This window comes from Rhodamnia argentea, chromosome 10 (assembly GCF_020921035.1).
Source record: "Rhodamnia argentea isolate NSW1041297 chromosome 10, ASM2092103v1, whole genome shotgun sequence".
Lineage (NCBI taxonomy): Eukaryota > Viridiplantae > Streptophyta > Magnoliopsida > Myrtales > Myrtaceae > Rhodamnia > Rhodamnia argentea.
Window position 1 is genome coordinate 13,989,659 of NC_063159.1, and position 25,980 is coordinate 14,015,638.

A 25,980-nucleotide genomic window follows, 5' to 3' on the forward strand; every position below is an offset into this window, starting at 1 on the left:
ACCGACTCGTCGGCCTACGCGTTTCGTGCAGAATCAGAGACTCGTTGGAGGTGGAGGTGGTCGCCATGAGCGGCAGCAGCTCCGCAAGCAGATGCAAGAAGATCGAAGTTGATGTAACTCATCCATAGCAAACTGATGCAGAAGAGAGGGAGAAAAGAAGTATCGAAAGAGTAAAGTTGTGTTGCAATTATATTTTTACTCAACATAGTTAACAAAAGAGGAAGAAGCAAGCAAGCTAGCTTGTAAAAACTTAATTACAAGCAAGGAAATCACACTTCTACACATCAACTTTGCATGGAGGAGAGGCCAACAGAGGCACTTGACCCTCGAAGCCCTTCTTCAAACCCACCAACACATCGCACCTGACGTAGAGCCCGTAATGCCCCGTCCTTATTGCACCCGCCTTGTATCTCAACCTCCCTATCACCATCACCCTCAGCCCCACCACCCCGTACGCCTCATCCACAGCCAGCCCGTTCCCCACCTCCGCGGCCGCCGGCACCGCCGCCCCGCCCAGCACGGGGGACAGCTCCACCGTGCTACGGCTCTCGTGGAAGAGCGGCGGCAGCGACGCCGGCGGGGTTATTGCCTGGCCCCGGTACGAGACGAAGGCCGAGAGGTGGTCGTAGTAGATGGAGACCCGCCGGTTGGGGTTCCTGATGAGGAGCGTGAACTGCATGGTGGTGGAGACGACAGGCGGCGACGTGGCGTTGAGGTCGTACACGGCGGCACCGACGACGGAGAAGCGGGGACGCTCGGGGCGGTAGATGAGGTAGACAACGAGGGCCGCGACGCCGGCAATGAGCAGGAGGACGGTGACGGCCATGAGGGCGGATCGACGTGCGTTTCGGGGAGAGTAAGAAGAGGGGGGAAGGGGTTTCTCGTCATCGTTCATCTTGGGATTGCGGGGGAGGGGATGGTTTGTGAGGTTTCTTGAGGGTGGTGGGGAAGACTTTATTGTGTCTGGGGAGAGTTTGGGTCACTTGGAGCTAAAGTTTTGTCTTCCTATCCCAACCTTATAGTTTTGCTTTATGTATTTACGATTCAAAGGCGTTCCTCCCGCTTATCCCGGTTCTGCTTCTCTGTCACGATTCTGGGTTCTCGGTTCTTCTAATGGGTTGTTTCGGTTTTGCCTCATCCTCTTGGGCCCTTTCTATGTCAATCTCAAACCAAGTTCTTTCGGGGAAAAAAAAAACAATATTGTCCAACGTTTCAAAAGGGAGAATAAAGTTGTCAGGCATAAATGCCTCGGTTACCTTTTTTTTGTCCTTTTTTCTACGAAGCCATGCTTTATTGATTCCAGGAACTACAGTGGATTGCTGATATACATCATCTTTTTATTTATTGACAAAGTGCATTGAAAGTCCCAAAAATTTATCACGAAAGCCCAATTAATTCTTAAAACTTTCAAAAGATACAATCAAATTTCAAAATTTATCATAAAAATACAATCGAATCCGAAAATTTATTACGAAAATGCAATCATGTTCTAAGACTTTTAAAAAATACAATTAGCATATGAACTGGACAAATACGTAGAGATCTTCATGGGATCGGGGAGAGAGTCTCAATGGATCTTTTCTAGGACCGTCCTAGGTCTAGCTTTTTCGATCGATGCCCGATAGGCGACTGTCGGCAATGCACGATAACCCACAAGGGAAGCGGCCGACGATTGGGAACCACAATCTATACGAAAGCTGCCTTTATTGTCAATAGCTTCTATTGCATCAATCGCGGATCATACCACTTGCATCGCTTACTCAAGGAGTTCAGTTCCTCCAAGATCATATAAGACGTGAGCCCCTCCTCTTAGTTTGATATATAGTTAAGAACATACCACAGCAGCTTGTCTTTGGGAATTAGCAATTCGATTTATTCTTCATTAGCAAATGAAACATACGGAGCCCAAGTAGAATTCGCCCTCAGATTTCCTTTTGTATACTATGTATAATCTCCTAATAGAGAGTATTGAGCTTTTTACAAAATAAATAAGATTTCACCAATTCAACAATTTTTAAGACTTGATAATACTTTTCAAAAATTTTAGGACTCAATTGCACACTTTGACAAATTTTATGATTTTATTTTATTTTTTTAAAATTTTATGACTTAATTATACTTTGTGATAAGTTTTATGACTTTCAAGTTCCAACGCGTGTGTACGAGTGCAGCACTGGCTGATAAGCGGTTAAGTTCTACGTGAAACAGTGGTACCGTAATCAGCCATGATTGGCTCATGGAACGCTATATAAGGAGAAACTTCAACGACAAACAAGTTCCCCTCTTCAAGATGGCATTCCCTAAGCACCAAGTACTTGTGCATCCCAATGGCTTCCGAATTTGGCGAAATTGGGAAACCAGAGCAGCTTCATTACGTCAGACGCAAATCAATATAGAGTGAGAGAAGTGAAGATGAAGGCAGGAACCGAGACGAACGAAAGAAAAGATAAATGGACCATGCAAGTAGCAACCTTACCCATCGACTGTTCCAATTTGATGAGAATCCATACTCCATATCTGTCGCAACATGACGACCCTTAGGACTTCTGCAGAGTCACCTAATCACACCATCACATAACACTAGAAATAACAATCTAAAGATACATGCACATCTCAGTGAGGCCTCACATCGACGTAAAAGAAGTACATTTGGTCACAGCGAAAGACAATCTGCAACACCGACTTACCCATGGCGAAACTGGCGCGGTACACTAAAATAAACTTAGCCATCTAAAGTAAGAAAGGCAACTTCAACTATCTTGACTTATTTTAAATTTAAAAACTATCTGAAGGTCTCAACAGCTCTTTCTATACTTCTCAATATGAGAGAAGACAACTTCGTATAGCTGCGAGGTGAATCTTCATCAAGCAGTCTGACGAAGCACTTTTCACCTGGGAAAATGAGTGCAAGGACCAAATTCAAGAGGACGATATGCACACTACCAGTTTTTTGCATGTTTCTCGAACGACTTTTGAAGGATCACTTCTTGATAGAGTTAAAAGTACAGATCTTGCTTCCACTAGTCCACCTGATATGCTAACCAAAATCGCATCTTCACTAGCCATAAGAGATGCCACTAGTTTTGCAGCAGCCATTCTTTCCTGAGAGAAATAACAACCTTTCAACATGACGGGCACTTAAATAGAAACTGCAAATCAATTATTAGCATGTACTCATCCATCTAACAACTACACTAGCCATTCCTACTCCAATAAATGTGAGAGCTTTTGTCATGGTGGAACAAGAATTTGAACAATGTATTCAGCATATTGATCAGTGGGCAAATGCCTTCTCCAACATTTTCACCACACCAAGAAGAGAAAGTTGAGATAAACTACTCCATGAGAGCATATTATGAACTACTTTGTAAATAGCCCTAGAGCACTGGGTTTAGCTCGTTGGGACTTGCATACACAGTTCGTATGTAGAAACTGGCTTCATCACCATAAGAAACATCTGTGGAACATAGCCACTTCAACAGATTGTCTATCAAACTGATATCATGTTTTCCTAGGCCTATATTTGTTAGGCTTCTTTCACATTACCAAATTTAAGAGGACAGTGAGGAAAGAGTTCATGTGGAATCGACATATCTCACTCCTTACATGCAAATTTGGCCACTTTCTAGAAAATTTTTGCAGCAGTAGTGCCTCTCCATGTCAACGTTCGAATCATAACATGCAATATTTAAGGTCACTAACTTCACTGAGAAAGAGATGCGGGAAACACAAACACAGCAAGAAGACGGAAGGAACTTATGGAGATGAAATGCGATCATACATTGCAGTTGCAGATTACATAAAAAACAAATGACAGATTCAAATAAATATAAGCAAAATTGATCTTAGTACCTTTTCTGTCCCTTCTTCAAGATATTTTAGAGATAGCTTGAGAAGATCAGATGAGTAAGGAAGCACAGCAGATTTTAAATGGTAGACTGCTGAAAATAGAACCTGAATACATGCAGCTCTAATCTCAGCATCCCGTATCGCCTGCATTATTATAATTGGCGTCGTTTTATCTTTGGCTGAGCTCATACGAAAACTTCAATACCATATATAATAAAGTGTACCTCAATACTATGAATGAGAACTGGGATAGCTTTTTGAGAAAAAGATTTCTTGCCACCTTCTGCTGTCTTCTGGCACACACTGATAAGAACATTAGCCATGCATAATCGGAATGGAAGGACTGGGGGCTCATTGCTAAAACCAGAAGTGGATTCAACTTCATTGGCTATCAATTGACAGATTACATGACTGAGAACAGAGCAAGAGACAGTTTTCCCTGCACATCAAGTCATAGGTCAAACCTAAAATTGTCAACACAAAACCACAGAGTTAATGAAAAGTCTGGGTTACCTTTCCCCCTAGAAAAGGTGATTTTCCTCAAGTCAAAATCACTGAAAGATTCTGGGGATTGTAGCTCACCACAAATCATAAGCGCTAAACAATCAATGCATCCATGCTGTGCTTTTGAAACTGGAATGAAAGGAAATATCAAGTTTCTAACTTTAACTTAAATGATAAAAGATATGATGGTTGAATAGCAAAAATTGTTTGTACCATCATCACCATCGAGCGAAGGCCAACGTAGAACCTCTTCAAGAAATTTTATGATCTCGAGCATCACCGGATCAAATGAAGGATCTCTGCCCCTAACCTACAAGCGTAAATTAGAGCAAGTAAGGTTCCAAACTCAACCTCAAAAGAAGCAAACAAAAAAGTCGTAAATGCATCACATAGGCTATGAATTAAACTTAAGCACATAGCTAGATCTAACGGGAATAAAAGGCGAGTTGCGCGTAAACTAAGCAAATGACATGGTCATCCAAACACAGTAAAAGCATTACCACAAGAGAGGTGCAGACTGAAAACAAACAAGCCTTTATCTTTAGAATGTCCTGATGACATGCAGCATCTTCCAGATGGAAGCGAATAATTGGTAAAAGCACCTGGAAAATAACCACTGTTAGACAAACACATCGATTCCTTACCCTAGTGTCTCCAGAGAAACTCCAGAATTAACAATAATATGTAAAGCAAAAGTAGGTGCTCCAGTTCTGAAACACTAATTAGGCTGTTAACTAGCATACGTAAAGGCATCTTGGCTTAGAGGACGAAACTGATCCTCAGAAGATTTGCTAGGTCAGGAAAAAAATAGATAGGTCAAATGTACTCTTGGACATCTATGCTGATATCCTATTTGACTCAGTGTCACAGAAATCACTGAAAATGCATCCTATAACTCACTTCATGTGAATGGTTACATAATCACAGATATGACCGTCTAAGCCTATATTTACCAGAGGATACAAACGACCACAGAGTTCAGCTGCAAGTTTCCGAACATCTTCGAATTCAATATTGGAAAATGCCCTGAAATTTCGTGCACAGACCAGATAGAAACATTAGATTCTCATTCTGGCAGTTGAAACCTCATAACGATCATATCAGGGAACTACCTCTTCAGAAGGAGAGCAGCAACACAGCCATCATCAATGATGCCAGCACCTGCATTTGCTGCAACAGCCTCAGATGATAAGAAAATGACAAATCAAAGAGGGGGAGAGCAAATTTTGCAAAGATCAACCGTGCAGTATATGGCTCTCATTCACCAGTAGTGGAATGCTCACAATGAGACAAGACTTTGGGAATACAAATTGTCAGCATCTACATCAATATTAAGAGGGAACCACTTCACTCATTTCAATCGCATGGCACATCACATACAAGAGCAGTGATCTTGGATTGAACTAGTCTTTCCGATGGGTAATAAGAGTCACTATTCCCCCAACTCAAGGAGTTGACTATCAACCCAAAGGAAGCTCTCAATTTGATGTAAACAAGAACAAATATTCGCACAAGGATAAATCAACTAGATTGAGTAGAAGATGATACACTTCTTCTCAGAACAAGAAATTACCCACAAATTCCATGGTCTAGTCAGATTATGTTCCGATTAAGAATCATAATTTACAAAAACCAAAGTAAATACTTGTACCAGCAGATAATAAAATAAAATAGAAGAATAAAAAAAATATAAAATCACAATGTTAGAATATTTAAATAATAAACCATGCCTTCATCTAACAGCTTAGCTTTTAGAACAGTTAGCGATGGTCTCACAAAATCTATCATGGTATCAGAGCAAGAGATCCTAAATTCAAATCTTGCAACCCTTATTTGCCTCCCCAATTGCATATTTTCATGCCTTAGGCTATGGCCAAAGTCCAGCTTACACGTGAGGGGACTGTTAGAATATTTAAATAATACACCATGCTGCTGAAATTTCAGTTAACAGCTTAAGCTTTTAGAACAGTTAGCAGTGGTTCCACAAAATCTATCGACAAGAAGAGGGTGACAAATTTCACAGTCATAGCCAAAGAAGAGTGTGACAAAAAGAAGAATAGAATTTTCAGAAAAGGAACTGACAATGTCCATCTGCTCATGTTATACTTAATATATCAGCAGTGGGACAAATTTACATGTAATAGATACATTTGGATAGACTAAGACAAAAGAACTTGTGCTTGCCCTCTGCCAATAACAGAGGGCTGCAAACAAACTTTTGCTCCATCATATAAAAAGGTTGTACTTTTACTAAGTGTAATATCAGCATCGATATCTGCTGGTAATAAATACATCAGAACTCCACTTTCTCTTTCTTTTTCTTTTTTATACCATAAGTCTCCAAACTTTTGATCGACTAATCTCCACAAATGCACGCAACTTCCCCCAGGGGTCCACATGCACCAAGCAAGGCTACACCCATAGGATGATGGGTCTAGCTCCTAAATTAGTCTGAGTGGAGACGATGTGATTCCAACTTGATATCTGCTGCCTCCGAATAATGCTCTTACCCACTCCATTATATAGCTATGTTGTTATGTGGGTAATTGGAATCATAAGAATAGTGCATATACATCAATAAGCTCTTGATGATTTCCGCAAGGAAAAAGTAAAAATTGTAAGTTTTTAGCAAAGATATGAATTCATCCAAGAAGCCTAAGCAACTCCTCAACCCGTGCACTTAAAAACTTACATACTAATATGAGGAGATTAAGAAAACAATACTGAAAGAGAATTAAGGACCGATGTGTAAGAAAGCGAGATATTGTACCATGCACACTGTCTTGGTTGAGAAGTTGACCATACAAAATAGATGAATTGAGGTCGTCAAATACTCTCAAAGGCAGAATTCTAAGAATGAGTAGAGGGCTAAGGCGCTCAAACAGTGATTTCTGCATTCTCTCCGCATCATAACTTGCAGAATTGCTGGTATCCCTCAGAGCAAGCAGGCTTTTGTCAACCCTGCCAAATATAACTAGGAGAGTAATTAAACTGCACAGAAAAGAATATAGCAGGCCACAAGGAAATATACAAAATCGAAAACAACTTAAATAAACAAAAAGACAATGAGACAGAATAAAAGAGCACTTAGCCCAAAAGAAGGAATATTAGTGTATAGGTGCAGGGATGAGAGAGAAGAGAGAGGACTCTCCTCAAATTTATGATGTCTGTTAACAAACTACTTCATGTTTTAACACTAAAACTTAGGGAAAACACAGAAATAGCCACAAAGCAAGTTAGCGGTGTATGGGATACTTCACTTTGAAAACAGGCTGCATTAGGGAAAAAGGCAGAAGAAATGAGAATCGAGCAGTTAAAAGACATACTCTTTCTGTCCTTGCATGCATAACAGGATGTGATGTAGCACCATATCTTTGGCATCTGCCAGATGTTCGCTTATGTAACTCAAAAACCGCACAAGAACTGCATTTGATGGCTCACTAAACATCTTGTCGATCAGGGATCCAACCAAAGTTTTCCAGTCTTCAACCTGTGAAATTCAAAAAATCAAAATTAAACTTAAAAAAAGCTAAAAGGGAAAAGGAAAACTGGAAATATAGATATAAGATCACATTTAAGCTATTAGAACAAAATATCGTCCGATCTGCATGTAAAAGTGTCTTAAGAAATGTTTGGAAAGGACCAAAAATGGCTCTCTTCCAGCAAATAATTTGCACATGGCATGATTGTCCTGGGAGCCTAAAAAGGCATGATCACTAGCAGAAGTCATTTTTAAACCATTGTAGCAAGAAAAGTAGATCCCCCCCTTTTATCGTTCATTCAAGTGCATAATACCCTTAGTTCAAGGCATACCAACTCCCCACTTATAGAGTTAGATGCATCGAAGAATAATGTGTGGAGAAAACTAGAGAAATCTGGCTGATGAAACATCATCAATATATGCATTTCATGCCAATAGAGAAATCTTGCTAAGTGTAAAGCGGAGAGAATTTAGTACTCGCTTAAGGCAAGGAAAGTGAAATGATAAACCGAAGTATATGTAATGTGCATTAGCCAAAGATACAAAAGAAAAAATTACTTTTGAATTGCAACCTCGATTCAACCAAAAAAACAAATTGGAACCTCGATTTAACATTTATTAACATAACAAGGATATGAGAATAGCACCGTAATCTTCTTACACTGTCAGACCACTCTGGAGTCAGCCTGAGTACTTGATCAGCTTCCAAATTTGATTCTGCGAGTGCCACAGAAATATGAACTTGAATGCTTACAATTCTCTAGCAAGAGAATAATAGAAATGTATGCAATCGAGTAAATAGCTCTACAAGTGCCACAAAAAGATGAACTTGAATGCTTACAATTATTCTCTAGCAAGAGAATAATACAAACTTCCACTCAGCAGAATTTCTGAGAATTAAATGCTCGATGTAGTGAGAATCCCCTTATAACTGCTCTCAGTAAGCATGTGAAAGGTGGAAACTGATAACAGATTGCTCATGCGTGCCATCGAAATAATTGTCACAAATAGTGTTTCCACAGCACAGAAACAGAAAGAACAGAGACACATAAACAAAAAAAATCTATAAATCCCCATTAAATTTCACTTGTTAACTGGAAAAAATCTGAAACTTCGTTGGTGCTTCCATTTGATAAAGAGATTCATCTGACATAGTTAGATCACAGCATTTTAATGGCTAATGTGGACCATCAACAATAACTTTTAGAGCATAATAAAGCAACAAATGTCTACAATCAAGGCCATTGAAAGAAGAATTTTGGCATCCTTATAGAAACACACCTCCAAGTTTCTCTCCGGTAGTTTTAGTAATTTCCAAGCTACTATTGAGGTTGCTGCAACAGAAACAGAAGAGTACTACAGTTAAAAAGAGGACTTCCAAAAGATAATGTTGAAATAATCAGGATAATTTGTTAGTTAAGTAAAACAGAGAATTGCATGCGTGCGTGCCGTGTGTGCATGTGCGGACACGTGTAGAGAGAGAGAGAGAGACCTAAGGCAGTCAAGCAGCATAAATATCACTTCACATTTCTGTTTATGAGATCTCAGCATCCCAATAAATGCTTTCCTTGCAGATGACTGCAATGTTCTGTCTGAAGTATAAAGGATACGAACCAATCTAGGCAACACTATTGCAGGTTCTGCAAGAAGTCAAACTAATCAATATGGAATATCATCAAAACGACTGTCATTATCAGAATATGTATAACTGACATAGTTTCCACATATCATGGTGAACAACAGCAAGCATCAACTTGGAGGAAAACATGAGATTCACATGTTAATTACGGCACTTAGCCGTAACAAGGAGGTACACAGATCATAAAGTCCAGACCAATACAAGGGACATAACACAGATCATGTTCAAAGCATGTCCCTGAACAGGATTCTCAAATAGAGTGACCCAGCAGGGTATATAGGCCAAGAGCAGATCCGGTCATCGAACTTACCCATGTTAGAAAGTGAATCAGATGCCAGTTCACGAATTTTACAATCTCCATCACTAAGGCATCTCAGCAATCCGTTTGCTATATCTTCCCTGTAATTTTTCCAAACAAAAGATTAATAAGAATAATAGATTCAAGTATGCTGATTGCGAGAGAGAGCGAGCGAGAGAGAGAGAGAGAGAGAGAGAGAGAAATCATGAATCAGTCAAATAGCAGAATCTTACCACTTCAAATGAGGAAGTCCACTAGCCGTCTTTGATGATATACTTATCAGTTCGCATATGACATCAATGGCATTTCTTCTCTGCATAGTGTTTCCACAAGCAAGTCGATCTATAACTTCTTTGACACAGTGATTCTCTGAGTTTCTGACAATTCATTATCAACATCCACCATAATTACATGAACCCTGAAAACCTATTATATCTCAAGAACAGATTAGTGGAGAAAAAAGAAAACATACATGGAACAGTATTCTGCAATGAGCGTAACAGCAGCTCTAGCTGTTCCATCCCTCTCATCCAAAAGCTGAAGCAGCAAAGGGAGCAACGCATCGAACTGTTCTTTTTCTACAAGACTGCTTTCATTAGAACAGCTCAACTTGAAAATGGTTTCCTTGAATATGCAGACAATCCCATGTATCACTTCTTCATCTGCACAGTTTAGCTTGAGGAAAAAGGGCAGTATGTCAGTCTAGCTACAAAAAGACAAAGTGGAACCAACACGATATAAACCAGTAGAGTATGGTTGAAAAAGAAGTGTGATTTCACTATATCTTAAACCCCTTGATCACATTGAATCATGAAAATCAGCTAATAGTTCACAGCATAAATTTGCCAGACAATTTCACTATGATTTATATTTGATAGCAAATCAGACACCCTTTCCAATCATAATCTTAGCCACAAAAGAGATATTTTACCATATCGTATGGTAAAACAACATAAAAAGTTTTTCAAGTTAATGTCATTCAGATAACTAAAAACTATCTTTACACACCGGCATCAACAGCGTCAAATTAACTATCCAAAACAGCAGTATTATCATTTGCAAAGAAACACAGCCAAGACAGCTCATTGTCGCTGTCTCCGAACTTTCAAGGTTACACCTCAAAATCAATGGAGAAAACTACATAATCCACAAGGCTAGTCCAAGATAATATCATGCCAGGATACCCACACGCATAATGAGCATTTATCAATTCAAATAGTATCCAAAAGCAATACTGCAGAGTGCATATTTGTCCTGCAAAAAAACTCCAACACTGTCATGAGTTGTTGCTTTAAAATTTCCAAAGGAATTTAAGAAATCGATCACTTGGATTCCAGCTTACAAATACAATAGTATTGCAGTTTCTTGAAGCCCTCCAACATAAATACCTGAGGTAAAAGAACCTGGAATATCTGTGATCCATATTCCAACACGGTAGTTTCAAACCTCTTGCCAACAAGACGACCCAGGAGAAGACATAAGCAATTCAGGAAGAACTTTCTGGTCTCAGCCCTACCCTCATCATACTCTTCATGCCTGTACGAACATCTCTCTGCACAGGACTGCATGTTTGAGTAGCAGCAATTGAGCAAGCCAGATATGACGCCAAAAGGAAATCTAAGAAATGATTAACTTTCTAATAAAAGCAAAATCACAATTGCTTTCTGAATAATAAGTTCATGCTCAGTGTGTTGTGAAAATACGAGAATTACAAATAGAACATGTAGAAAATAAGTACATCTTAGGCATGCAAACATTATCCTCAAAAATAAATTCTGTACTTTACAAAGTGCAAAAGGTGTGTTGCAGCTATGCTCCAAAATACAACAGACCTTCCAAATAGCGTGCACCACGCCTTTTAGGTGATGCAGGAATATCAGAATTCTTTTGCTACGAAAAGTCTCTCCCTCTTTAAGTATTCTCCAAAAACTTCAACTTATAAAACGACTAAACTTTTTCTCCAATGACTTGGACTTCCCTTCAGGTATTTCCCTTCAACTATACAATCGAGTATTCTTTATTTGACATAAATAGTTGAAGGGAATTCTCCGAAGAGAAAATGGATTATGGGAGTATGTAACTTGAACATAATGCATGAGGCCATGTATTTATGGGGCTTTGTGACCGTTCCTTGTAACAATTTCCACCGGTAACCAATGAAGTGTACTGCCAACTTGCATGGATATCACCAGCTAGAGATTGAGATTTTCCAACAAGGAAAGGAAGCTGCTCCACTGACCACTGCCTAAAAAATTGCTTCATAAAGAAGCAAATGTCCACCACCAAATATTTGCTTTTTAATGACACAAAATGACTTCAACTTAAATCATGGTCAATCTGCATGACTTCCACCGCCAATAAAATTCGATTTTAAGAAATTAATAAGCCTTTTGAAATACCTATTATATACAAACAGTGATCCCAACAAATCCATATTGACATTGTCATACACAGGCGGAGTACTTCTCAGTGATAATCTGACAGCAAATAAACAAGATACCTATGCCAATGACGATGCATTGGGATAGCCACAAAACCCAAATCATCCAACTTCTTTGAAATGAAATACGTTTTAGTGGGTCCTTCTATCCCAGGTTTATCTTATCAGTTTGCCCTATAACTAATAGCTTAACCACTGAATTTAATTGCATAAGCTTCGGTGCCACACTGACGGGCTCTACATAACCTCTACTTTCTAGGAAAAACTTGTTGGCTTGCTTGGGAACAAGAGTTCCTTAACCAACTAACAGCATTACTGTAGCGTTAATAGCTGTTTCTAAAGGTATCTATCGAGTGACAGAGAGAGGAGGATGGAAATATAAAACTGCATAAACTGAAATTGTTCCATTAACCTGAATGCCAGATAAGTATTGTTCCAACCATGCTTTATGATGCTGAGAGAACCTGTGATCTTCCAAATGCAATAACTTGCTGTAATGCTTCCAACATGAAGAGAGTAGTAGTTCTTGAGTCTTCATTATATTTAAGTCTGTCTTCCAAGTTATAGGAAACAAAATCATGACTTATAGAGAATTTTGAAAAAAAAAAAAAACAGAAAAATCCCAAAAGAAGTGAAGATGTAAAGGACCTGCCTCATTTTGGGAGCAACCAGAGTGCTTCTTAATATCCAGTAACCATTTGAGAACTCCTTCCAGCCCTCTAGAGTGTAAAGACCGGCTCTTTCTGCTCCACTGCAATATAGTATGGGTACTCTATGTAAATAATGACAAATCTAGAATCTTGACTAATGAAACCAGCCCGAGCCAAAAGCCTCTAGTAACTCAACAGGCCAATGCACTTATGATTTTCAGTAAAAAAAAATTCTCGTTTCTCATATTTCTTCAGCCATCATCAAGGAAAAAGAAATCCGAGTACGCCATTGCCAACAACCAACTAGTTCTGACATCCTCTCACAATCTAAACTCCATATAGGACATGTAAGAGACATACGGCAAAGAGCAGCTGCACCACATTGACGAGTTCCTCTAGGTGATAGGAAAGCAAATTCTTTGGTTCCAGTTCCATTTTTGGGATTCCTACAGTTCCCTCATCAGCAGCAGCTGCAGACGAGCACGAGGATACATCCAAATCTACATAACTTTTCTGGTTGCTCACAATCTCATCTTTTCTTGTCAATGCTTCAGTGAGAGCTAGAAAACAATCGGCAGCGGAAATAGAAAGACGAGAAGGTAACTCATATCCATCTTGCAAGGAGCTGCAAAAAAGCATTCCAAAGGACAGTATTAACGCTCTGCAAGGCTGTAGAGAAATTTCTTGAGAGCATATAGTGGCATTTCAAGGGATAGCTTCCACAAATTAAACAACTAACGAATCTAACACGTGGAGATAATTCGAAACACAACCATAGTTCCAAGAATATACCTATGGCCTCTTCAATTTAAAACATAATAATAGACATATATGTGTTATGCACTCATTTGGAGTATATTAAATGCTATTAGTCCAAGTTAGTAGGTGATCATAAAAAAGGTAATTAGGGTTTTGGTTGTCTCTCATGTTCTATAAACAGAGCCATGTACACACTCCTAAATAATGAGAAGATGCAGTCTTTTAGTAATTTTCACTCTCCCTTTCTCTTGAGATCCTAGAATATTTGCACAACTGACCGAACTGATCTCCAAGGTGCAAAAGCATATTATTTTATGCGAATTTCATATTAGGATCTAGGGAAAGCCTTTGTCACTAGAGGGTCCTCCCACATACTTGTGACATTGTTACCTTGTAATGTAATGAGCAAGTCCACTAGGCAAGACCAGTGCTATTAAGGAAAAGCTCCAAATTTTATTGTCTTCTATCTCCTAATTGTATGCAATACAAACGCTATACATGCATCCTTGTGCTCAAGCACATGGTAAAAGAGCCAATTTCAGGGGAACAAAAAGCACAGATAACGAGAGTGACAGAATCATTTTGGCAGGTTTTTTAAGGAGCAGTGCAGTAAATATGAAGCCATTTGTTTCCCCCATGGAAAAATGTGGAAGTGTTGGATTTTGAATTCAGAACTCTTGTCCCCACCCCTCCACTCCCCCACGACCTTCTGCCTTTGTAAGCCTAGTCAACAAGCAAACCAATCTCAATATTTAGATGGGACGATTCCTTGGTATCCCATTTGAGGAATTCCTGCATTCCCACTTAACTTAGCCTGCACTTTAGTTATCTAAGGTGCACCGACAAAAGTTTGGCAACACAAATGAACAGGAAAGGATAGACATGTGTATTCATCTACACATTCACAAAGGATTCCCACAAATTTGAACAGAATAACCTTTGATTCATGTGATAGAATAAAGAAAAGAGAGAACATATTCAATGCAGAAAGCACTGATTCTTGGATTTTTCAGGGCACTAGAATCCCAATAACCGCAAAAGTTCGGAACTCTTTGGACTCTGCAAAAGTTATAGCATCTTAGAACAAACAAACCCACGCCCATTTCCCACTACAAAGTGAAATGGAAGGAACAGAAACCTAAAAATGGTCTGCCAACACATCAACTTGGTACTGGAAAACCAAAATAGTTGCAAGAAGTGAACAAATCAATACTTCACAGGCAAAGTAGGTTTTACGTGCCCAACATTTACAGAGCAAGCATCAAGTCATCAGTGCAGGTCACGGAATTCCAAAGTGAAGAGACACATACCTTCCTTTGCGTATTATGGAAGAAAGATGAGAAATACATGGGCAAAGCATCTCCAGAATCACATAGTACTTCCTCCTTAATCCTGCCATCAGAAGTTAAAAAGGGAGCTCCACCATCAACAATAACGTTAATAGTAACATCTCAACAAAAGAAAGCTTTCTTGATGAAGCATAAATCAATGTGGAATGCCAAAGGCAACCTTTTTTCTTGAAATAAAACCTAAAAGCACCTTATCCGAATACAAAAGAAATAAATTTGCCAAAAAAATCAGATTATTAGACTTTTACATCCTATTCTAAGTGATGTCAGAAACTACATGAAATGGAATATGAGTGCACTTCTAATCACAACAATGCATTTTGATGGATAAAAAATCAGGAAGACACATACAAACAAAACAACGATATCAGAAATCATTTGGTATACGCAATTGCTTTGTCTTAACATGAATGAGCAAGTTGTACCCTTACCATCCAGTAAATATTGGTTGATTGCACTCTCACATTCCAAAAGACCTCGTACTAGGGTACACCAGCCCAGTGATACATAACGATCTTCTTTTCTAGAGATAATGTCCGCAAGACTCTCTATGAAATATTGGAAAAGGAACTCATCTTGAACAAGCCAGTCAAGAAGTATCAAGATTTGGCCACAGTGTCTTGATTCTCTGCTCCTCAGTGACTGAAAAAACAAGTGCTTCACATGTAATAGCGAAAGATATGACAGCACATAAGTAGAAAAGTACCTGATTTTACTGACAACAAAGCTCACAGGATATAAGAAGCAAGACCAAAGAATAAAGCAGTTACAACTAAAAAATGAAGTGAGGTGCTACCTCATAAAAAAAGAGCCAATGATAGAAAAAGAAGCAACCATTACAAGACAAACTAGAAAAATCACCAAGATGACATTTGACCTATATCTGCATAAACATATTGAACATTAGCCATCCAATTATCCACATAACCCTTACTCCAGAGGAATGAAATGACGACTTGTTCCTGTATAGAGAAAGGTTTAACACACCCCTTCATTCCACTCGTAACAACCCCTTTAGACCTCTAGGTAAACAGATTTTGATTCACTCATAGGACCCAGGTGGACCACCACATTCTCCTTTCTTCTCACAAACCCATACGTCCCTTATCGAACAAAATATTTAAAAGCCACTTTCCTGATAAAGCTTGAATTGGTAAAGTACAGATATCTCTCCTGTGCAGCTCAAATTCAGGAAAGGATGAATCACATCATTGTTTCATGAAAAAAATTGCTCACATCATCCAATCCGACGGGCAGAAACTCCTAAAATATCCAATAATATATACGTGCATATAAAAGAATAAAATAAAACAGTAAAATAAACTCGGTCGATCATGAAGGAAATTAGGTTACCACAAACATCATGAGCAAGTATTCTCCAAACAAAAACGCACTGCTGAGAATAATTCGAACTGCAACAGTCTAGGAAATGATTTACTCAAGCAAACTAACATTCCGGGTAAGAACACGTACGTGTTCGAACATCGGAACGAGAATCTGATCCAACCGCTCCTTTCTCTCAGCTGAGTCCTTAACGAACTTGTACAGAAACAACAGCGACTCGTCGAGAGAACCTTTTGACATCAACGGAGATAAGCATGGAATAAATAGCCGTACCGAAACTCGCAGCGACGCCGGAACCAGCAGCCGTGAAAAAAAAAAAAAACAGAGTCACGTCCGACGAGACTCGAGGAGAGGAGAAGAGAAGAGAACCCACGACGCACCGGTCGGAAACGATCGGAGCTCGGGAGAGAAGCGAGAGGCGGCGTCCCGGAGCTTCTTGGGGCGAGCAGAGAGGAGAGAGGTCAAAACTCTGCCGAGAGTGAGGGAGACCATCGATTCGGAGCTCGATCGCCATAGCAACTGTCGCTCCTCTTCTTCCTCCGCCACTACCTTGTCCATCGCAACTGGTCGACGCGAGACGAGACTTGCTTGGCGCGAAGAGAAACGAGTTGAGGTCGCTCTGTGAAATTGGGTTTTGTCGCCCTCCGGCGGCGAACGGAAAATGAACAAAATAATTTTGGAGGCAAAGTAAAAATTTTGTCGAAACTCGATCATGTGCTCGTGACTTCTAGTTCTAGCTTTCGGACCTTTTCGCAAATACGTGACGTACAGTTTATTGAAGGTGCCCCAACCATCACACTGGCGTGGATGGAGGAGTTGGGTTTGGATCGGATCGAAAATAGTTCGACTCAAAATTAACTTATTTAATCTATTTTGAGCAAGACAGTGAAGATAGAACTACACAGAGAATGATCCAAGACATCTATCTCAAAGTCCTCCGAGTCTTAGGGAGAGAGAGATCTAAAATTAAGAATAAAGGATGATTGCGATGCTCAATGAAAATAGCAATTGCAGCGACGAGCAACGAAACCATGGCGATCTTGAGAATGAGCAGCAGCGGCAAGTCATGTCCTTGCTCGGAGCTTGGCAGGTTATTTTTACGTTCAAATTAATATGAATCTAATGCAAATCTATATAAATTCATGTAAAGTTAGACTTTAATATTTCAAACATATTTTGACTTGATTTAAAAATTTTAAGTGATCCATATTCTATTTGATCAGCTAAAATTGAGTTAACAAATGGGTTGCCAACCCATATTGCAGAACATGATTTAATCAATTGTATGATTTTAAATAAAAATTCGATTAGAATATGTTTTTACTATCGATAATAATTTATATTTTATTTTTTATGTATTTTTATTATTTATTTATAAACAATATAAAAGTTTTTTTAAAAATATTTTTCGTGGAGCAAACGAGCCGAGAATTACAAGTAAAATTCTTTCGAAAATGGATGGATGATTACTCGATGCAGAAGAAAGGGAAGAACTAGCACCGGAGCACACTAGCACCTATGGTCTATGGAGGATGAATAGCAAGATTTGACGCACAAAGCATCGAACGCGAGTGCCACGTCACGGCCGCTCAACCAAGGACCGGCAATGGCCGCTCGATTGATTACGCATTACCGCGGTAATCTTGTCGATGCTTCCGCTCAGTTTTCTGCGACCTCGCCCAGGAAGTTCGCTGCCGCCACGAAATGAAGATGTGACTGTTATCGCACGTTTGATTATTATTATTGTTATTCGAAAGCCGCCGGCATCTGGGGCATCGTCATCTAGGGGAGGCTCGCTCTCATTTCCTTGGTCAGTTGGCTTTGTTCAGCGCTCCTCGTCAATTCACTTTCTACTCCCCGTTGAATCTGTCTTAATTTTGCATGTCGCCTGGCTCATCCATTCTGGTTCTGGAAATTCTTAATGGCAAACGCCCGACTCTGTTGATTCCACGGAGGTTCCTGTTCGGTTTGAAAGTTGGGTCTTTTCTTTTTACCCCGTTCTCTCGTTCTTGCTTGCTGAAAATTGGTCAACTTTCGGTGATTCCTGAAGTGTTGGGGACTGAATTTTTCTCGGGACTCTGATCTTGGTCGAGGGTGTCTTCTGTCTTAGGAAGAACAATTTAGGGAGATGCCTCTGTCTATGTTCTTCAAGGAAGCGAGGTAGTCATTTTCGGTACCTGCATATCTTGAATTGCTGTTCTTGAGTGAAATTCCAGTTTCCCATCTAGTTCTTCCATAGATAGTGCTGATGTTATTGTTTTCATTTCATCAATTGCAATCTGGACTAGCAGCCAGGTGTTACCACAACTGTGAAAAGGGCAAGTTTTTTGTGCATGAATATAACGATTTCCATGTATTCTGTCATGGCAATTTAGGGTTATATGGTGCGAGAGGCGTATGGCCCCCTGTCAAAGATCATTGGTCTTTTTGCTTTTACAATTCATTTCTTGTCATTGGAGCAGTTTTTTCGGCCAACGCATAGTTCAGTCCATTATAATATATATGTTATGCCTAATTGTCATTTGGAATGCGGTGGGCAGAAACGTTTTCAAGAAAGACGAGCTCGGCATTGAAATAGCACAGATTGCGCTCCCGGCAGCTCTGGCTTTAGCAGCGGATCCCATAGCTTCTCTCATTGATACTGCGTTCATTGGCCATATAGGTCGGTCTGCAGCTCCTCTTTTTAGTTATTATTCAGGATACTCTGTTGCATGATGCGTTTTTTACCTCATATCTATTGTGACATCTCTTGGCCTAGCTTTCATCTTTTTACTACTAATTGACTTCCCAAGGGTGAAAGTGTGCTTCAACTAATGGTCCTATCAAGCTAAGGAACGTACAATCTTATTGACTGAATCTAGATAATTCATGCGGATCCTGCCTCTACTGATGGTGCTTTATGGTTCATACTAAAATTCTTGTAATCGGTGTCGATTTTGTTTGGGAGTAATTATCCACTGTTATTAGTATTTATTGGTCTGTCATTTGTAATTATTTGCTGTATGTTCTCAAAATCATCGAAACGGCCTTCGGAGTATTGAAAATTAATGGAAACTTCATAAACTTGTTCCAATTTGCAATTGTATGTTTCAACACTCAAGAATTTCGTAAGCAAATTATTATACTTTTGCTCATTTCTTCAATCTTCAAATATGCTTTATTTTTTTTTTTTTTGGGTCATGGTCATAAAATATGCTAGGTTGAACAGTATGAGAATGTTCATTCTTGTTGTGCATACATGCCTTTTCTCTCTGATGTGCTGCAAAATCTGATTTTTTTCTCTGTATCTCTTTCATTGACTGTCAATAACTAAATACATCTCTCCGCCATTTCGCGTCATGACTTCCTTTCTTCAAAATCGCGGGTGGGGTATATGCAGGTCCGACTGAGCTTGCAGCTGTAGGAGTCGCCATTGCCGTTTTTAATCAAGTGTCGAAGATTACAATTTTCCCTCTCGTCAGTATTACAACTTCGTTTGTTGCAGAAGAAGATTCCATAGAGCGATTGCATATTGAAGCACAGAAAAACAGAAATGGTGACAAATGGTTATCTGTCTATGAGGAAAGGGATATTGAAATGGAAGAGCTGTTACCTCAGAGCGGTATGCTCTATTTAAATCTCTTTTCTCATGAGCCTACTCAATTCCTCAAAAGCACATTGATAACTAATGCTCCTCCTTTTTGGTCATTTTGATTTCGTGTTATCGGTGTCACTTTTTGACATGTTTGAAAGGTGAATTTCTCTTTTGCCAGATTCTACCAGCAAGTCATCATCCACCAGTACTAGTTACGATGAAATGGCTAATCTTGACAATAAGAGAAGACATATCCCATCAGCTTCATCGGCATTGGTCATTGGGAGCGTTCTTGGGATAGTGCAAACTTTGTTCCTCATATTTGCTGCCAAGCCAATCTTAAACTTCATGGGTGTGAAGTCTGTGAGTTTTGTGTTTTTCGGTTATGCCCTTATTATGAGGAAACACATTGTGCCTTGTGTTAATGAGATTCAGTCATACTAATATCAAAACTGATCTGCTTTTGTAGTCCATGTGGTTTGGATTATAACTTTTAGTTGAGCGAATTTTTTTCCTTCAACTTGGTACATGTGGCTAATTATACTGAGACTACAAGATATCTCTCGGTGTAGGACTCACCCATGCTAATGCCTGCTCAAAAGTACCTAACATTGAGGTCCCTTGGTGCTCCGGCTGTTCTTCTTTCTTTAGCCATGCAAGGAATCTTTCGAGGATTTAAGGATACAAAAACTCCTTTGTATGCGACAGGTGAGATGAAAGCTCCTTCTGCCAAATTTTCTTTATCTACGTGGAATTTTTGGTGCTGGCACAAACTTTAATTAATTATTTCTATGGATATGTGCGACATCCAAAGAAAGAAGCAAATGCATTAGTCTATTGTGGAATGCAAATTTTGCATTCTGCCTCTTACAGAGCAGCTTGGATGTCTCCTATATCATGTCATTTTGCTTGTTTAGTTATCCATGTCGGCAAAAAAGACATTTGAATAGATATATTTAACGTGGTCTAATTGCTTCAATGTATGCATTTAGACCTGCGAGGTTTTGTTTTTCACCAAGTACCCTAAAGATCCAAGAGCATGAGGAAATTCATCGCTCGTGGCATTCCCTCCATAATGCCAACTTGCATATCTATAGGTAGAGTCGAATGGAGATAGTGATGTAAAGCTCACTTTATTCAAAGTGTGAAATTTTGTGGGACTATCGCCAACTATTCTAAAAGCTTAAGCTGTTAGATGAAGGTGTGGTTTATAATTTAATTACTCTAACACTTCCCTTCACGCTTAGTCTGTTCATTTCATTTTGACTAGTACTAAGCGTGGAAATATTTCATTGGGGAGGCAAATAGGGGCTTAGAAAGATTTGAACTAGTCTTGGGCCTCTCTCATCTCAAAAGCTAGCTCAAAGGATGAAGCTTTCCCTCATCCTTATAAATCGACCACCAGTCATTTCTACAACCGATGTAGGGCAACCCCAACAATCTCCCCCTCACACATCGAGCTCCGGGTCGGAGGCGCAACAACCCATATCTCTCCCGTGTGTTTATTGGGTGTAGACTTATTGAGCTCTAATAACATTTGTTAGGAGCGCGCAATATAAGTCCGAGACCTTTCACCCAGGGAGATCGCCAAGAGGGAGCCCAAGTTCGAGTCCATCTAGTTGGACTAACCTTCACTCAAAAGCTTAAGCCTATGAGTTATGAGCCAACTAAGATATATTAACTACTCGACACCACACTAATTATCTGATGTGGTACTTCTTTAACACAACTCATACGTGTATCCTAACAATCTCTCCCTCACATGTGAGCTCCAGTTTTAGGTTTGCTCCCCTTTAATCCAAATATCCTTCTACACCAATATATACCAACCGGCACGCATTGGGGGCCCACCAATCAACCATCGGCTCTGGTACATTTTTAGAAAGTCCAACCCAAAAGCTTAAAGTGATAGGTGGAGGAAGATCACATAAATATAAAGAGTATATAGGACTCGTTGTTAAGCACGTGAAAATTAACTAATGGGGGGTGGGCCCTCATACGCGAACAACATTGGCTTCGATACCATGTGAGATTTTGTAGAACCACTACCAACTATTCTAAAAACTTAAGCTGTTAAATAAAGGCTTGATTTATAATTTAATTACCCTAACACAAAGGAATAAATCCTCCGCTTTGCTTTGCTTTCTTTTTCACTTGTGGTGAATAGATCTTTTCCGATAAAACCTTACAGCCTTTATCCGAAGTTGTTGATTGATAAATGGTTCAAGGAGGGCACAACAAGATCATGAGATAAATTCCTGTGTCTCGGATATTTAGGAAGACGCATCTAGTGTGGTATGTTGACAAGATATTACCTTTTGTAACTGCTATCACTGTGGAGGGGCCAGAAATGGGCCATAGACATTGAGTTTCTTGTCTTAGGTACTCACAAAAATGTATTGTCCACATCATATAGCATTTTCATCAGCAGCAGTTTAATGTATGCAATTTTTGTTAGTATTGCAATTCAAAGTTGTGTTTTTAATTGGTTTTAAAGATTAATTCAGGTTTTTGGTTTCCATTTAGTGTTGGGTGACGCTTCAAACATCATCTTAGATCCTCTATTTATTTTTGTTCTCCGGATGGGCATCAGCGGTGCAGCAATTGCCCATGTTATATCTCAGTAAGTTCATCATGTATATAGATGTTTTTCCCCTTCTGTTATTGTACTTTTGCCTGATAATGATGCAAATTTCTAGGTGATTTTTCTCTCTGACATGCTAAATTGCTATTTTTAGGTATTTGATTTCACTTATACTGCTATGGAGATTAATGTCACAAGTTGATCTATTACCTCCAAGCATTAAAGATCTCAAATTTGAGCGATTCCTGAGGAATGGTAAATTTTATATGCTAGTCAGCTTCTGTATTGTTTTGGTTTGTACAATTCTTTATCAGTCCATCCTCACTTTCGCCAAAACCCAGCATTGTTTCTTTTTAATCTTATGAATGATGCGGCTTTCCAAAAAAAAAAATTGATTTGATAATCTACAGATAAATGAATATGTAAGAATTCTTATCAGATTGAGATGGCAACACCATTTTCTCTACGTGGTATGAGTTTTTTCTCTAGATTGGACAATTGGTTTTCTTTCTTTTAACCATGACCAAGGACATGATTAGTTGATTTGCTGAATTTATGCAAATGAAGAAAGATATAAACACTGCTTGGGAAGAGCTAATCATGGTCGATCTGGCGAAGAATATTATGCAAATGAAGTTATGCTCATTTTCTCTATGTGTATTTTGTTTGAGTTAGTTGTACAACAGGTAATATTCATTGAAGGACTAAAAAGTTCGATTGTTTTAATTGGCATTTCTAACTTCTCCAGTTCTGATTATGACGAAATCATATCTGACATGTCCTGATATACTCCTTTGCACATCATTTCTTCTCAAATTTGTCTTGTGTTCATTCCTTGTGGAAAGTACTAATTGCAATTAATACTTTTCCCTTTGAAAGCCTGAATGCTTCTTCTCCATGACAGGTCTGGTATATGGATGAACACAAATGTTTGCAATAAACAAATAAACAATAAAATTTTGGTTTGTTAGTTAATCTGACCTATCTTGGTGCATTTTATTCCAGGATTTCTCTTGCTGGTGAGAGTAATTGCTGTAACATTTTGTGTTACCCTGGCAGCATCATTGGCTGCCAGGCATGGAGCAACATCAATGGCTGCCTTCCAAGTTTGCCTGCAAATTTGGCTTGCAACTTCTTTGCTTGCTGACGGATTGGCTGTTGCTGGACAAGTAAGAAATGGGTGGCTTAAGTTTTTATGTTTCTGTAAAACAGAAAATGAGTGGTTGAAAGTAAAAGAGATTTCACTGAAGTGATGTCTCATCGAAATCAAAAAGATGCCTCGGAACATGTATAGTTTTCCTGAAGATCATTTTTTGGAAAATGTAAAGTGATGCGTAAAGCATCAAATGGTAGATGCTAGAAACAGCAGAAACAGTCTTCCCTAGTATTCTCAATGTCGTTTCTCCGTCTTATACTCAAATGAAGGTGTTATTTAGAGAAATTGATGCATTTATGAATTATAACAGCCATGGGTATGCATTTTTCTCAAGTATTAGAACTTGAAAGTTGCTAACTGGAATATAATTTAGTGGGATGGCTTTCTCAGTTCAATTCCTTGAACAAAAGTTACTCGATTCAATAGTGTCAGCATGTCTCCGCTGTTGTCTTCTATCTACTTGCTCTACTGCATCAGCTTAAGAGTTGGCGTATTTGCTGGCTTAGTAATTTACCTATCTATAAGTGCTTGCAAGAGAGCTCTGTAGTTTCCCTGGGACATTTACTATCTAACTGAAGGATCTCATAAACGTTTGAGGATAATTATCTGGAGGTTTTGAGATGATAGTGCTGATCCCTGAATCTGATAACTTCTAGCGTGGTTCAGACCTGTACATCTTAACTGATTGAGTGCACTGTAAACCGTTATGTTTATTGATTAATTTTATGCTTTCCCCAATAAAGCCTTGAGTTCTTTTTAGTGAACTATTTCCAACATTTTCTTTCTCAAATAGTTTGAGATGAGCTTTATTTTTCTCAGGCAATCCTTGCAAGTGCATTCGCTAGGGCAGATTATGAGAAGGCCACATCAACAGCTTCTCGTGTACTGCAGGTATATTCAAATTCTTATCCTGATGGAATAACTTAGTTCAGTTCCTTATATTCTGAAATGCCTTTGATTTTGATATGCAGTTGGGTTTGGTCATGGGGTTAGTTCTCTCTGTTGTCCTTGTTATGGTGTTACAGTTCGCTTCCAGATTATTTACGAAGGATGTTGGTGTTTTACATCTCATCAGTGTGGGGATTCCGGTATCTCCCTTCTCCTGGCCTTGAAGTTCAAGAAAAATTTTCCAAATCATCCGAGCCTGAGTTGTTCCGGAACTGAATTTTTTACCTTTTGCTTGTCAGTTTGTTGCAGTGACTCAACCCATCAACGCTTTAGCCTTTGTTTTTGACGGAATCAACTATGGCGCGTCTGATTTTGCATATTCAGCCTACTCAATGGTGAGTATCAAGTGGTATGCGACTAAAGATCCTGTCGTTTTGGAGATCATACTATGCTTTGCTCCACGTGGTATTGAAGTTGTGTATGGACAAAAGCTTAGTTTTTAGGAAAGGGCCTTGCTTCCGACCGAAAAAAATAGAAGAAAGAGCTTTGTTACCTTCACATTTGAGCAAATTAAACGGTGCATCTCTCTCTCAACTTCTTTTGTTTTATTTACTTGCAGGTGCTGGTGGCTGTAGTGAGCATTGTATGTTTGTTTTCGCTGTCCTCAACTCACGGTTTCATAGGAATTTGGATTGCTTTGACCGTCTATATGACTTTGAGGACATTTGCTGGTTTCTTAAGGTAATGCTCTGTTAAGTTTTTCGTATGTTTCTCTTTTATGCAAGACTTGAATATGGACACACCACAGAATAGAGGGCTTTTTCTAATAGCAATCGATCGCATTACTGATGATTTTAGTTTTTTTTTTTTTTGGGTCAAAACTGATGATTTTAGTTACAAATGAGAATTCTCATTTTACCAAACACCAATTTTCGGAAATATGCAGGATCGGTGCTGGGATGGGACCTTGGGGATTCCTAAAGAACTAATGGCAGCCTCAACCTTCGTTTGTCATTTGGTTTTTTGCATTCCAACATAGTTTCCTTGACACTTTGGATCCCAGACAACTCGCACACCCGTCACACGATACTATCAGCGTATCGTTGTATCATTTCCTTGACGTGATACCTCCACATGTATGTAGACTGTTCCCCTCAATTTGAAGGAATAGAAAGTATTCTGCAATAAAAGTTTTCTTTACCATGTATTAACGGTCATTCGATTACACATATCCACTGGTCTCATTGTTGGCAAAGGGTAGATATAGCTCGAGTTTTACCCTTGAAGAAACTGATATAGAACCAGAGTTATAATTTCGATGGTTCCAGGTTAGGAAGCACTTGCACGATTTTCTCTAAGCTGGGCTGGTTGGATCATCCGTGATCATTCGGTACGTGCCCTTTTGTGGCAGACTGCAAGGAACGGACATTCAAATCGACCTGTTTGGGATAACATCTTACCATTC

At 39.2% G+C, this 25,980-nt stretch overlaps 3 protein-coding genes across 5 annotated transcripts; 1 reads left to right on the forward strand and 2 right to left on the reverse strand.

Moving 5' to 3' along the window:
* Positions 1–166: 166 nt before the first annotated feature.
* LOC115732285 (NDR1/HIN1-like protein 1) lies at positions 167–967 on the reverse strand. Its single transcript, XM_030662928.2, has one exon. The coding sequence runs from the start codon at positions 893–895 to the stop codon at positions 278–280; it is 618 nt and encodes a 205-aa protein (XP_030518788.1). The 5' UTR covers positions 896–967; the 3' UTR covers positions 167–277.
* A 1,951-nt stretch (positions 968–2,918) lies between these two features.
* Positions 2,919–17,050, reverse strand: LOC115732156. The gene is made up of 24 exons (XM_030662824.2): positions 16,694–17,050; positions 16,443–16,543; positions 15,401–15,611; positions 14,931–15,012; positions 13,222–13,486; positions 12,860–12,962; positions 12,624–12,760; positions 11,160–11,333; positions 10,244–10,446; positions 10,005–10,148; positions 9,784–9,872; positions 9,327–9,474; positions 9,116–9,168; positions 8,496–8,551; positions 7,680–7,843; positions 7,124–7,314; positions 5,466–5,523; positions 5,307–5,379; positions 4,854–4,955; positions 4,567–4,663; positions 4,363–4,482; positions 4,074–4,288; positions 3,853–3,993; positions 2,919–3,102 (listed from the first exon to the last, which is right to left on the reverse strand). The coding sequence occupies exons 1-24, from the start codon at positions 17,025–17,027 to the stop codon at positions 2,920–2,922; spliced, it is 3,444 nt and encodes a 1,147-aa protein (XP_030518684.2). The 5' UTR covers positions 17,028–17,050; the 3' UTR covers position 2,919.
* Positions 17,051–17,827: 777 nt separating this feature from the next.
* Positions 17,828–25,770, forward strand: LOC115734049 (protein DETOXIFICATION 42-like). 3 transcript variants are annotated; one of them, XM_048286114.1, is made up of 15 exons: positions 17,828–18,123; positions 18,239–18,265; positions 18,360–18,473; positions 18,854–18,975; positions 19,693–19,914; positions 20,066–20,250; positions 20,460–20,595; positions 22,414–22,510; positions 22,626–22,726; positions 23,477–23,640; positions 24,447–24,518; positions 24,599–24,715; positions 24,815–24,910; positions 25,135–25,256; positions 25,462–25,770. In XM_048286114.1, exons 3-15 carry the CDS (start codon positions 18,442–18,444, stop codon positions 25,502–25,504), a joined length of 1,509 nt encoding a protein of 502 aa, XP_048142071.1. In that variant the 5' UTR covers positions 17,828–18,123; positions 18,239–18,265; positions 18,360–18,441; the 3' UTR covers positions 25,505–25,770. The 3 variants fall into 3 exon arrangements, 2 of the variants coding, with proteins under 2 accessions (XP_048142071.1, XP_048142072.1); XR_004014593.2 differs by lacking the exon at positions 17,828–18,123 and having other exon boundaries at positions 18,137–18,473; positions 24,815–24,924; XM_048286115.1 differs by lacking the exon at positions 17,828–18,123 and having other exon boundaries at positions 18,137–18,473; positions 24,447–24,512; positions 24,593–24,715.
* Positions 25,771–25,980: the final 210 nt, after the last annotated feature.